The sequence below is a fragment of the Saccopteryx bilineata genome, chromosome 2 (genome assembly GCF_036850765.1).
Source record: "Saccopteryx bilineata isolate mSacBil1 chromosome 2, mSacBil1_pri_phased_curated, whole genome shotgun sequence".
In the NCBI taxonomy this organism is placed as follows: Eukaryota; Metazoa; Chordata; class Mammalia; order Chiroptera; family Emballonuridae; genus Saccopteryx; species Saccopteryx bilineata.
In genome coordinates, this window is record NC_089491.1 from 10,431,363 (window position 1) to 10,445,003 (window position 13,641).

Sequence of the window (13,641 nt, forward strand, 5' to 3'; positions counted from 1 at the left end):
TTTTCGAGCTTATATGAAATGTTTGTGAAATTGACATACTTGCCACAAACCGGTTTTAGTAATTTGTCAAGTTATGTTGTCTATGGAGCAATTCCATTGAAAATGAAAAATGAGCCTGACCTGTGGTGGCGCAGTGGATAAAGCGTCAACCTAGAAACGCTGAGGTTGTCGGTTCAAAACCCTGGGCTTGCCTGGTCAAGGCACATATGGGAGTTGATGCTTCTTGCTCCTCCCCCTTCTCTCTCTCTCTCTCTCTCCCCTCTCTATAATGAATAAATAAAATCTTAAAAAAAAAAAAGAAAATGAAAAATGAAAGCATGGTTTTTAAAACTCAATAAATTTGTCAATTAGTAGACACATTTCTAAATAACTCATGGGTCAAAGAGGAATTTTTGAAGTTTTATGGAAAATGTCAAACATACGAAAAGTATAGTTATTTATATTTGTTATGTGAGATGTGGTAAGCAGGAAGTGAAACTTGGGAATGTCAGGTTTGGATTGATAAGGGTTAGGTGTAAAGAGATGCAATATTGATCTTAAACAGCCTTTGATAAGTTAAGGATGTATTTTACTACACCTAGCAGCACTAAAAGAACAGTAATGTAGAAGTATAGGTGAGAAGCCAATAGAAGATCTAAAAAATATACACTAAAATATATTAGATTAACTGAAAAGAAAGCAAGAAAGGAACAATAGAGGAATACAAACATGGAAGAGGCAAATCAAAAAGAAATACAGCAAGGTGGAGATGCAAACCCAGAGGACCTGAGTCTGTGAGGCAGAGGTTGTCATAGTGCATAAAAAAGCAAGACCTAACCATATGCTGTCTACAAAAGATGTCTTAAAATAAAAGAACACAGGGTCCTGGCCAGTTTGCGCAGTGGTAGAGCATCAGCCCAGCCTGTGATAGTCCCAGATTCGATTCCTTTCAGGGCACACTGGAGAAGGGACCATCTGCTTCTCCACCCCTCCCCCTCCACCTTTTCTCTCTCTCTCTTTTTCTTCCCCTCCCACAGCCATGGTTTGATTGGCTTGGGCGACTTGGCCTCGGGTGCTAGGCTGGCTCCATGGCCTCCACCTCGAGCACTAAAATGGCTCCGGTTGCAACAGAGCAAGGTCCCCAGATGGGTAGAGCATCGCCCCCCAGTGGGCTTGCCAGCTGTGTCCCTGTCAGGGCACATGCAGGAGTCAGTCTCTCTGCCTCTCCTCCTCCTCCTAGAATGAATGAATGAATGAATGAATGAATGAATGAATGAATGAATGAATGAAGAATGAATGAATTAGAACAGGTACTTGAAAGCAAAGGGACAGAAAACGTTATGGCATGTAAACACGAAAAACAGGCAAACTGGCTTGGTGAGGCTAATAGAAAAATAAGATTTCAAAACAAAGAATATTCTTCCTAAAACGTTTTTCACCTGTTATTTTTCTGCCTCTTATCTTCTACTCTTTTTTTTTTTTTTTTTTACAGGGACAGAGAGTCAGAGAGAGGGATAGATAGGGACAGAGAGACAGGAACAGAGAGAGATGAAAAGCATCAATCATCAGTTTTTCGTAGCGATACCTTAGCTCAGGGGTCGGGAACCTTTTTGGCTGAGAGAGCCATGAACGCCACAGATTTTAAAATGTAATTCCGTGAAAGCCATACAACGACCCATGTACGTTAGGCATTATCCAATAAAAATTTGGTGTTGTCCGGGAGGACAGCTGTGATTGGCTCCAGCCACCTGTAACCATGAACATGAGCGGTAGGAAATGAATGGGTTGTAGTACATGAGAATGTTTTATATATTTAACGTTTGTTTGTTTTTTTATTAAAGATTTGTCTGCGAGCCAGATACAGCCATCAAAAGAGCCACATCTGGCTCATGAGCCATAGGTTCTCAACCCCTGCCTTAGCTGTTCATTGATTGCTTTCTCATATGTGCCTTGACTGCGGGCCTTCAGCAGACAGAGTAACCCCTTGCTCAAGCCAGCGATCTTGGGTCCAAGCTGGTGAGCTTTCTGCTCAGGCCAGATGAGCCCACGTTCAAGCTGGCGACCTTGGGGTCTCGAACCAGGGTCCTCTGCATCGCAGTCTGATGCTCTATCCACTGCGCCACCACCTGGTCGGGTTCTACTCTTCCTTATATATAGGCTTAACTTAAACCCTCTCTCTGGGAAATCTGCTCTCACTCAGGATCCAGTCCTGTGGGTTCAAATAGCATCCTTATTTCTCCTTCTATTACACGTATTCCACTGTGTTTTCAGGATTTATGTGTCTCTGCTATATTTTAAATACTTTTCTGTCTGTAAGATCTGTGAAGGTCTGGCCTTTGGTGGCACAGGGGATAAAGCCTGGAATGCTGAGGTCGCCAGTTCGAAACCCTGGGCTTGCCTGGTCAAGACACATATGACGGTTGATGCTGCCTTCTCCTCTCCCCTTATCTCTCTCTCTCTCTTTCTCTCTCTCTCGCCCCCTTCTCTAAAATAAATAATTAAAATCTTAAAAAGATGTTTTAAAGAAAAGATATGTGAAGAACAGACTGTGTTATTAGTTCTGGGGTTTTCTTTCCCACTGTACTTCTTGCCCTTAACATAGTGCCTGGTGCACCTATAGTAAGTTCTCAGTAGATACTTGTTGGATGAATGAGTTACATAATGAATCAGTAAGAAATGTGTTAAGACTATAGGTTATATACAGAAACGTTTATAACTGCAAAATGAGGTCAAAAGAGGCCTGACCTGTGGTGGCGCAGTGGATAAAGCATCGACTTGGAAATGCTGAGGTCGCCGGTTCAAAACCCTGGGCTTGCCTGGTCAAGGCACATATGGGAGTTGATGCTTCCAGCTCCTACCCCCTTCTCTCTCTCTGTCTCTCCCTCTCCTCTCTAAAAAAAAATGAATAAATTAAAAAAAAATTTAAAAAAAAATGAGGTCAAAAGAGTTTAATAGCTATAGGAAAGTTGGGGAAAAATCATAAAGCCTATTTTCTTTTTTAATCTAATGAGTAATTTTCCATTTATCTACCATAGACCTGAGTTGGTAGTGAAGAAACTACGATACTATGCAAGATTTATAGTAGTTTGTCTTCTTCTCAACAAAATGGATGTTGTGAAGGAGCTGGTGAAGGTAAATGTGCTTTAAAATAATTAAATATCTAATTTTGTATGGTTAATTTTGTTTTTTAAAAACAGATTTAAGGTTAAAATAATTTTTGCTATATCGAAATCATTATAGCATTCAAAGTATAGTAACTTCTGATGAGGATAGTGATAAAATTTTTTTCAACTCTTTTCATTTTTCAAACACACACAGTGACCAGAAATAGTTATCTTAATTCCTTACTTTTGTCCCATCATGTTTTATATTTCACCATCCATCAGTGGATGGTTGGGAAATGCAAACAGAAGTTAAACTATTTAGTTTAAGAGAAAATACTTGAAACGTTAGGTCAAGAAAAAGGACTTGCTGTTTTACGAAAGTTTTGTGAAAGAGTTTGGTTATTTTCATCCCTTAGTGTGTCTGCGTCAGTGTCTCCTTCACTAACTCAGCCACTCGGGACTCGCTGACCCCCTGTAAGGGGTGCACGCCGCACTCGCCACCGTCTGTGTGCAGGTGGGCATATCAGCCGGCACACTTCTTAACTTTTGGTACTCAGGTATAACATACTGGTTTTGACAAGTCCTCTTGTCTTCCTCCACTACTAGTTATTGTTAACTATTTCTGGATAAAACCAGCATGATATACATCCAAAGAAAATCAGCTAGACAGCATTAACTTTTTGAATGTTAAAAATTTGGGGTTTTACCTTTAAGAGTTTTATACCAATAAAGTCATTGCCGACATGGCACTGAGTAAGGTAATGGTCTCTGTGGACTTCTATAAAGGTCTTACTGATGCATAAATCTGGAGTTTTTGATTTTGAAATAAATCTATATGGTTTTCATTCTTTGGTTTTGGTTATAGTTGAGACTGCAGATTGATAATCAAACTTCTCAACTATCTCAGTTTCTGTCAGGAATATGGTACTATATAGCTGTCTTTTCTTCTCTTTGTGAAATTTCACAATCAGGAATTGTCCGATGAAATTGAAGATTATACTCACCGCTTTAATACTGAAGATCAGGTGGAGTGGAACCTGGTGCTTCAAGAAGTCGCAGCTTTCATTGAGGTCAGTTTTTGAGAAGACAGCATGTCGTAGTTTTGAATAAGTAAATTCTCTGTAGTATATATTTTTATTGTATGTGTATATAAAGAAAGAATAAGTTATTCTACTGACATCTTGTCTTGGCCACCAACTGCTTACTGCTTTTCTCTCCAGGCAGACCCTGTGATGGTACTGAATGATGATAATACCATTGTCATCACTTCCAACCGCCTTGCGGAAACAGGAGCCCCCTTACTGGAGCAGGGCATGATTGTGGGACAGCTGTCTCTGGCTGACGCACTCATTATTGGTAATTGTAATAATCAGGTAAAGAATTGTGAAGGAATTATACTGAAAATCCACTTTGAAAAATAGTGCTTTCGCCCTGGCCAGTTTGCTCAGTGGTAGAGCGTCAGCCTGGCGTGCGGAAGTCCCAGGTTCAATTCCCGGCCAGGGCACACAGGAGAAGTGCCCATCTGCTTCTCCACCCCTCCCCCTCTCCTTCCTCTCTGCCTCTCTCTTCCCCTCCCATAGCCAAGGCTCCATTGGAGCAAAGTTGGCCCGGGTGCTGAGGATGGCTCTGTGGCCTCCGCCTCAGGCGTTAGGGTGGCTCTGGTTGCGACAGAGCGACATCCCAGATGGGCAGAGCATCACCCCCTGGTGGGCGTGCCAGGTGGATCCTGGTCGGGCATATGCGGGAGTCTGTCTGACTGCCTTCCCGTTTCCAACTTTGGAAAAATACAAAAAAAAAAAGAAAGAAAGAAAAGAAAAATAGTGCTTTCGATTATTACAGGATTATTATTTCCTTATAAATATCCTAACATCATTTGTGAGGAAATGATTAAATAAATTATGCTGTGTCTATCCATAAATGAACTGTTACAGTTATTTAAATGGTTTAGAAAGAATTTTTAATCACAAAGGAAGATACTCATAATATGGTAAGTGTAAACAATTATTTCATATCTTACAATGTCTGTTACATATATGCATAGAAAAAAGACCAAGAAGAAATTCAATATTATAAAAGGTTTATCTCTGAATACAGAATTCTAGGTGATTTTTATTTTCTTCTTTACAACTATCTTTTCTTCTTTGCTTTTTTTACAAGTTTCTAAATCTGTATATTTTATAATCAGGCAAAAGGGGGAGGGGTTATTTTTAAGTACATTTGTGAGAAGCACATTGCAAATATTTTTTTCATGACAGAATGGTCCCATGATGATGGTTTAATGTACTAGAAATGTAATTTATGGGAGATTATGGGCTATTTATCAGAAACGTCACCAGTGAATACATTTTTCTATATGCATTATTTATACAAGTTTTAATTTTAGATCCTTCCTTATACCTGTCATTTTTGTTATTGTTAACTTTTTCTAGTGCTTTTCCAACCATTAATTCACAAATTTCTAAATTAAAAGTTTAATTATAGTACCTGAAGTTCTATAGAAATATTACTCAAAATAGAAAAGGACACAATCTTAAACATTATAAAGTACCAAATGAAGCGAAGAGGTTATGAAATATGGGCCACAGCCTTATTTTAGCCTCATTGTTTTTCTAAAAGTTAACATGTTTTATAGGACCTAATATAGGTCTCTGTTTACACAACTACTTTTATTTGTTTCTAAAAATACCTGAGATTGATGGATTGATAGGACTATGGGTAGATTGAGAGATCTGTGATAAAGTAAATAGAAAAAGGTTAATGTTGTAGGATCTAGATAAGTGGCTTTCAACTTTTTTACACGTGGGGATTGGTGAAAATAGGCGGATTACTTTGGGGACCGCTAAGGCAGAAATCTCCCTGATGATTGGGTCTGTAATCTTCATACAACGTCAGGGTGGTTAACTCACTCGTGGACCAGCCCAAAATTTCTGAAGGACTGGCCTGTGGACCAGCAGGTGAAAACCACTGACCTAGAGGATAAGCATGTGGGTGTCCCTGCCTAATTCTTTCAGTCCTCTGTCTCTTGAAAATTTTGGTAATAGCATACTGGAAAAGAAAATACCCAATGTCATCAAGTACACATGAATATCAAGAATTATAATATGGTTAAGCATTTCAAGGTCTGCATTCTGCATTAATGGTCAGGTTTGTTTCCCTTGCAGGTTAAGTTCAGTGAACTAACTGTTGACATGTTCCGGATGTTACAAGCCCTGGAGAGGGAGCCGATGAATTTAGCTTCCCAGATGAATAAGCCTGGAATGCAGGTATCTTCCCCCACTTTTGCACATTTTGGCAACACTCTCCCTGTTTCTGCTGCCCATGGAATGTGATTATCGAACAAGTGCTGTGGGTGTGAATAGAGAGCTCTCTTGATGAAATACAGGAGATATAGATAAACATAATAATAGTAACAAAAAGGTATTTGATGAAGAGGGTAGTAAAGAGAGGCATTGATGGTTCATCTGTCAAATGCAGCTGGCATATATGTTGTTTTCTATGCATAAATACAGGAATCAGCTGACAAGCCCACCAGGCGAGAAAACCCCCACAAGTACCTGCTCTACAAACCCACCTTCAGCCAACTGTACACATTCTTAGCAGCATCTTTTAAGGTATATATGATCCAGTATTTTTTACTATAGGGGAAAGTGCGCCCTCAATGGAATGTGAGAGTCACTCTTCCCTTTGAATATCTGAGTCAGGAATTTCGGTACTATATGAAATTGAAACTGCAGACGTTAAAAAACAAGAGCAGGTTGCATAAGCCTGTTACATATTCAAGCAGCTCGGAAATATTTTGGCCATTGGAAGAGCTATGAGGAGTAGGGAATTCCTCCCTAAGTCTAATTCAGAAAGCCATAGAGGGGATTTTGTCCTTCAGACCTACAGGCAGGACTTTTACTTCTCCATTTCAAGTTTTCCAGAGAACATTCTCTAAACGATGGGAGTTTTTAAGTAGGGAATGTCTTCAAATCGCAACAGTTGCAGGTTATAGATTAATAATGAATCTCTGTTGTATAGATAGATGTTGCAAAAACAAGAGAGACTCTTCTCTTGGAGAAGTAATATGTTAGGTTAGGTTTTTGTCCCCACAACTTTAAAATATCATGAGCTTTAAATAAAACTGTTGTTATCCCTGTTTGTTGTTTTGTATATGTGATTTTTTTAAATTTCAGGAGCTGCCTGCCAATAGTGTGCTTCTGATTTACCTGTCAGCCACTGGCGTTTTCCCCACAGGTCGTTCTGATAGTGAAGGTACAATAAAGGAATGCTCCTGCTGTGAGCAGGGCTTGAATTCTCTTTATTTTCTACAAGACGGTGGCCCATAGCCCATAGACCATCTCCAGCTCTCTAGAGAGGCCCCAGATTGGAAACCTGGTCTCTTTGTTGAATTGGCAATCTTATAGATATCTCAGTGAATTCTATTTGCTGAAATAGTACACATTGATGTCTACAAATCATCAGCAAATTCACGTGCTCACTGTGTGCCTCACTATCAGCTTTGCCAAAAGCACACATATATATGAAATAACCAAGCCTGATGATCTACTTTGCATCATTGGGTTTTTCTGAGCTGCTAGTGCTTGAGGAAACCTGGTCAGCGGCTTCCTTGTGGCTGAAAGTCTTTGTAGAAATCAGTACACTTTTGTAACTGTGAAAGTTCAAGTCCTTGTCATGATTTTATTTTCTGTCCTTTCTTTATTTGGTTTTTATGGGTTCAACCTGTAAAATATTGGGATGCTGTTTCAGAATAAAAACTTAAAACTGTCCAGAATATATGCAGTTGGTCAGAATAGGTGAGTAACTGGGATGTAAATGAGGCATTTAAATCTTTGTCTGGACAAAGAAATATTTTTTAAACATTCTTAACATTTCCCTCCTCATCTGTTTGTTGAAATTTGCATTCCTTTATACAGTGCATGCCCCTATCATCTTCCTTGCATGACCTGCAGATCCTCTTCAAGTGTTAAAATGAAAACAAAACAAAATAAACCTCAGAGTCTTTTCAGTGCAGTGGCTTTTTAATTTTATTCAGTGAGAGGAGGGGAGGCAGAGAGAAAGACTCTCACATGCACCCTAACTGGGATCCACCCAGCAAGCCCACTAGGGGGCGATGCTCTGCCCATCCGGGATGTTGCTCTGTAACTGTTGCTCAGCATCTGAGCTCTTCTTAGCACCTGAGGCGGAGACCATGGAGCCATCCTCAACACCCAGGGCCAACTTACTCCAGTCGAGCCAGGGTTGCAGGAAGAGAAGAGAAGAGAGAGAGAGAGAGAGAGAGAGAGAGAGAGAGAAGCAAGAGAGGGAGGGATGGAGAAGCAGATGAGCGCTTCTCCTGTGTGCACTGACTGGGAATTGAACCTGGGACATGCACACATTGGGCCGATGCTCTACCACTGAGCCAACTGGCCAGGGCAGTTTAGCGATTTTTTAAGGGGTAAACTGTAACAGCATTAAAAGTGATGTGAAATCATAAGCTAATTTTTTATAGTGAAGTTAGTGGTTTTATTTATATATAAAATTATTTCCATGTCTTATCTACTGTTGAATCAGATTTTCTGGGCCACTGCTTAATGTATTGACCTCTTGTTTTACTTTTTTCAAAGTGCAGTAGTATACAGTAGGTTCTAAATGAATAGCCCTCCAAGAGAGATTATTCCTAACAGCCCTCAGTTGCTGTTCCATTTAGACAAGAATTTAACTAACTGATATGATTAGTTGGAGATGGCTACTTCAAAACTAGAACTACAATGGTTGGTTTACTAATGATAATAATGGGAGTTTTTTACATGCTCCAATTTAGCACTTCTTTCCTAAAAATGAAGATATTGTTGATGAAAATTTTCAAGTTTTACTCCAAATTTTTCCTATATTTTAAAATTAATGGCTTACTTAAAATTATATTTAAAAGATTATTAGGACTTCAGTCTGCAATTTCTTACTTAGATAATTCTGTTCAACCTAAGATTTTAATTTTGCTTGAAATGAAAAGGTCATTTTGAGCATCCCAGATCTCCATCCTTTATTACCTAGAATAGTGGGATACAGTATCTTCTTGTTTTGTTTCTCATTATATTCTGTTTGATGAACTGATGAATAATTAAATGATTTTTTTAAATGTTGAAATAGGCAACATGCTGAAATCATTTAAATACTGCATTAAATGAGAATGTTAAATTTTAAAATAATCAAAATGTTTTGTAATTATCTTCTACTTGTATCAGTGAGAGATTCACATAATACCTTTGAACATCAGAACAATGTTCCTCTCTGATTGAAGTCTAGGATTCTTCCCTTTGTTTTCATAGGTCCTTATGATTTCGGAGGGGTACTTACTAATAGTAACCGAGATATTATAAATGGAGATGCCATCCACAAACGAAATCAATCCCACAAAGAAATGCACTGGTATGTATTGTAATGCCTCTCCCTATTATAAAAATTATAGTTTTCTCTTATGAAATATTAAGTGAAATGGGGACATTTTCTAGTACTAGAAATATTCTCTTAAGCTACTATTAATAGCACTTAGTAGATTCCACAATAATTTTGTCTCTGACTATCCTAAGAAATTAGAATTTGGGGCTTATATGTATATTTTTTAAAATTTTCATTTAGTATCAATTATATGTCAGGCACTTTTCAGTGAGCAAAATTACATTTAAATTGGAGGAGACTGTAAATATATACATACATAACATCAGGATTATGATACATGTTAATATCAATACAAACTTGTTAATATAAACTTCTGTTGATTAATACAGCACAAATGAACTTAATTATGACTTTAAGTAGAATTCATCCATAAAAGTTGCTATTTTTAGATCTCTGGTCTAATGCTCTCCCAACTGAGCTATTTTGGCAGCTTAAAGTTGCTGTTTTTTAAAGAACAACACATTCACTGGTTGAGCCATTATTGGCTCTAGAATTTCTGTAGTTGAGAGATAGCAATCTGGTTATGAAGGAACTGGACTTGTTTGAAACTGCATTTCTAATAGCACGTTGCATAAAAATGTTAACTGTTTATATTAAAGAATGGGGAAGGGAGGGCAGAGAGGAAGATGTTTCAAATTATATAAATATATATAAGAGCTGGGTATGGTTTGGTGCTGTCCCTGACTTTAGTTGTAAATGATTTATATTAGAAAAACTTGTATTTGAAATATATTGAGATTTGATGATATTGGTCACTGACACATTATTTTATATGTTTATATTTACAGTTACAACAGCATGTATCTATACACACACATTGTCCACTAAGCTTGAAAGAGCATGCATACCAAAATTGTGCCCTTCTTTTTAAAATTTTTTTAACTTACTGATTTTAGAGAGAGAAGAAGTGGGGGAAGGGGGGAGAGAGAGAGAGAGTATGTGTGTGTGACAGGACAGGAACATCGATCTGTTCCTGCATGTACCCTGACCAAGGATTGGACTGGCAACCTCTGCATTTCGGGATGATGTCCCAACCAGCCGAGCTATCCAGCCAGGGCTGAAAATTGTGCCCTCCTTAAGCAGTGGCTCTCAAATACGTGTTACCAGACTTTAGCCTTTGGGTCCAGTAAGCCTCTGTAGGCCAGTGAATCTGTATGTTTAAGAAGAACCAAGCTGGCCCTGGCCGGTTGGCTCAGTGGTAGAGCCTCGGCCTGGCGTGCAGAAGTCCCGGGTTCGATTCCTGGCCAGGGCACACAGGAGAAGCGCTCATCTGCTTCTCCACCCCTCCCCCTATCCTTCCTCTCTGTCTCTCTCTTCCCCTCCCGCAGCCGAGGCTCCATTGGAGCAAAAAATGGCCCGGGCGCTGGGGATGGCTCCTTGGCCTCTGCCCCAGGCGCTAGAGTGGCTCTGGTCGTGGCATCGTGGCAGAGCGATGCCCCGGATGGGCAGAGCATCGCCCCCTGGTGGGCGGGCCGGGTGGATCCCGGTTGGGCGCATGCGGGAGTCTGACTGCCTCCCCATTTCCAGCTTCAGAAAAATACAAAGAAAAAAAAAGAATAATAAAAGGGGAGCCCCCATTATTGTCTGCAATATTAAGATGTCGCTTGAAATATTACAAATCTTTAAAATAGGTATAGATTTTGAAAGACTCACTGAAATACAAATCTGGCTTTGTTGTTATATCTTTTTTTTCCAAAACATGTTTGTAAAGGGGCTTTTAGATACCTAACAGGTGCCTAAATGCTGACTTCTGAGATTTTCACGTTGTGTGTTTAGTCCATCTTCAAATATATAGACTTCTCTTTAGCTTGAATAGTCTTGAGTAATAATTATCTTTGATTTTTTTCTCCAAATAAAACGATACAGACACTTTTTATCTTTTGCTTAAATTAACCTTTGTTTTTCTCTCGGTGCTGCAATGAAAAGCAGGTGTGAGCAGGAAGAAAAACTCTTAAGTGAGGAAGAAAAACTCTAAGACTTGGCGGTGTAGTGATTCAGTCGCTTATTGTTGTTTCCCCAGCCTCCATCCGGGAGACCTCTATCCTTTCACGAGGAAGCCCCTGTTTGTCATCGTGGACTCCTCCAACAGCGTTGCCTACAAGGTGAGTTCCGTGAGCACTCTGGCACCTGTTAGACTTGATGGCTCCACACCCAGGCAACCAATCTGAACATTTGCCTTTTTATTTTGCTTTATTTTATTTCATTTTACACAGTTTGTATTTAGTCTTTCTTTTCTTTTGAGGTTGTGCATGCTAGTCAGGATCTGGTGCTATGAATAGAAACAAGAAGAAAACACATGAATGGACACTCAGTGGAAAATAATAAATCTTCCTGCAGGAAAAAAAAAATGCAAGATTTTCAACATCTCTGGTGGAAGGTTTATTTTTGTTATATAACCCAGAATAATTTTCTTTTCTAGAGGTAGAAGTATGCGGGCACACTTTATTTTCTAGTTTTCAGACTTTTTACCCATCGACACACTGAGCAACTAGATATTAAGTGAAATTTCTATCCCATGTTTTACAGTTACAGTCATTGAATATCAACATAAATTGTTTTAAATGCACTTATTTAAAAAATTTGTGACAATAAGTAAAAAGAGATGGCCCTGAATACTGAAATAAGTAACAGGGAATCGAACTTGAAAACCCTTTATCTTATTTTTTGCTATCGAAAAAGTGTTTTTCAATGATTCTATAAAGAATGTCAGCAGCAAAACACTTTTGAAGTAGGATATTAGAGTTCAAAGTATAGTAATTTACAGGAAAATGAAAACGGAATTTTTAGTCTTTTGTATGTAGTTGGAATATTTCATTAGTGAACAATATGTTCAGAAATATGCTGGAATCTGCATATTAAAACTGCCAATTAAAACTATTTCAGTTGTGGGTGTTCATATGATTAGACAGAGAGGCAAGCATTGGTAAGCTTCTTTCACGAGGGCAGCGGTGATGTTTGGCAGCCAAGAGAGCTGACCCCAAGCATATGTTTCCCATCTAATTTTCATGTTTGGTTACACTTTTTAAAGTCTGAATTCCATGAGTATCCAACCCACCCTAAACTTTTCAGCATATTCCCTGCTACCTATTTTGTCAGGTTTAACATTGCAACTTTGATTTTTGTGAAAATTAGCTGTATGCTTTCTTAAATCACCTATGAGTTTTTAATCTTTTTAGAAGGGGTGAGAGATTGCTGAAGGAAAAGGTTTATGAGCTGTCCCATTTAAAGGTAGACAGCCAGAGAAGGCTAGGCCTTTTGTGCCTTCACAGAATTCAAAGGAAGCAGTCTGTGTCTTTGTCAATGAGAAGGAACTGTTTGTGACAGTTTAAGGATGTGACAGGATATGTTGATGCCCCAGGTCAAGGGCATTGCTTATATACTCCAGCATGCATTGAGACTATTTTAGCAATCTAGTAATTGCTCTTAATTTAATTGGATATTATTTGATAGCACCATTGGCTACTGATTTTTAAAAAACACCACTGTGCATACTTGGAAATGTTACTTAATTATGTACCATGATTTACTTCTAGATTTTAGTATTCTGACACCCAGGATAACAGTGGAGTAATAGGAAAGGTTGTTGTGGGATTTTTTTTTGTCTGTTTGCTTTTGATGGCATATGCAGTATAACCCCTCTAAAAAATTAAATTGGCCAGAACACACTGATTTTCAGAAATGAAATGGGAGTCCATGTGCAAGTAGGCAAATCAGAGCATGGCACAGACCAATTTGATCTTTTTAGGAATTGGTACCATTTAACGCCTCTAAATTAAGTATGCAACTCGGTGTTGACATACGAAGGTATCTGATATTTATTTTTTCCACAAAGCATGTGTAAAAAGTCTTAAACTGCCTTTTTGCAAGTTCCTAATGAAAAAGGAGAGAGCTGTGAGTCTGATGAATTATTTCTTGAGTTCCTGCTTTGCTGTGTATGTCTCATACTTGTGAATGTTTTATGAACATATATGTGTTTTTAAATGCATCTTCATCTATAAACAAACATTTCATGTAGATTTCTCCATTTAAATACTACATTTTTATTTTTATCAAAGTAACTCATGCATATAGTAGTATAAAGCTATAGTTCTCAACTCTCTGTGCATCAGAAACATTCAGA

At 38.6% G+C, this 13,641-nt stretch overlaps 1 protein-coding gene across 2 annotated transcripts in view; it reads left to right on the forward strand.

Moving 5' to 3' along the window:
* The window catches only part of SCAI (suppressor of cancer cell invasion), a 138,087-nt gene that overhangs the window by 94,444 nt on the left and 30,002 nt on the right, over positions 1 to 13,641 (forward strand). For both annotated transcript variants that reach the window (XM_066256242.1, XM_066256243.1), the window contains exons 7-14: positions 3,015 to 3,111; positions 4,055 to 4,153; positions 4,304 to 4,456; positions 6,245 to 6,346; positions 6,593 to 6,694; positions 7,259 to 7,337; positions 9,392 to 9,491; positions 11,542 to 11,623. In XM_066256242.1, coding sequence (XP_066112339.1) covers positions 3,015 to 3,111; positions 4,055 to 4,153; positions 4,304 to 4,456; positions 6,245 to 6,346; positions 6,593 to 6,694; positions 7,259 to 7,337; positions 9,392 to 9,491; positions 11,542 to 11,623 — 814 coding nt within the window. The remainder of the gene's footprint in view (positions 1 to 3,014; positions 3,112 to 4,054; positions 4,154 to 4,303; positions 4,457 to 6,244; positions 6,347 to 6,592; positions 6,695 to 7,258; positions 7,338 to 9,391; positions 9,492 to 11,541; positions 11,624 to 13,641) is intronic.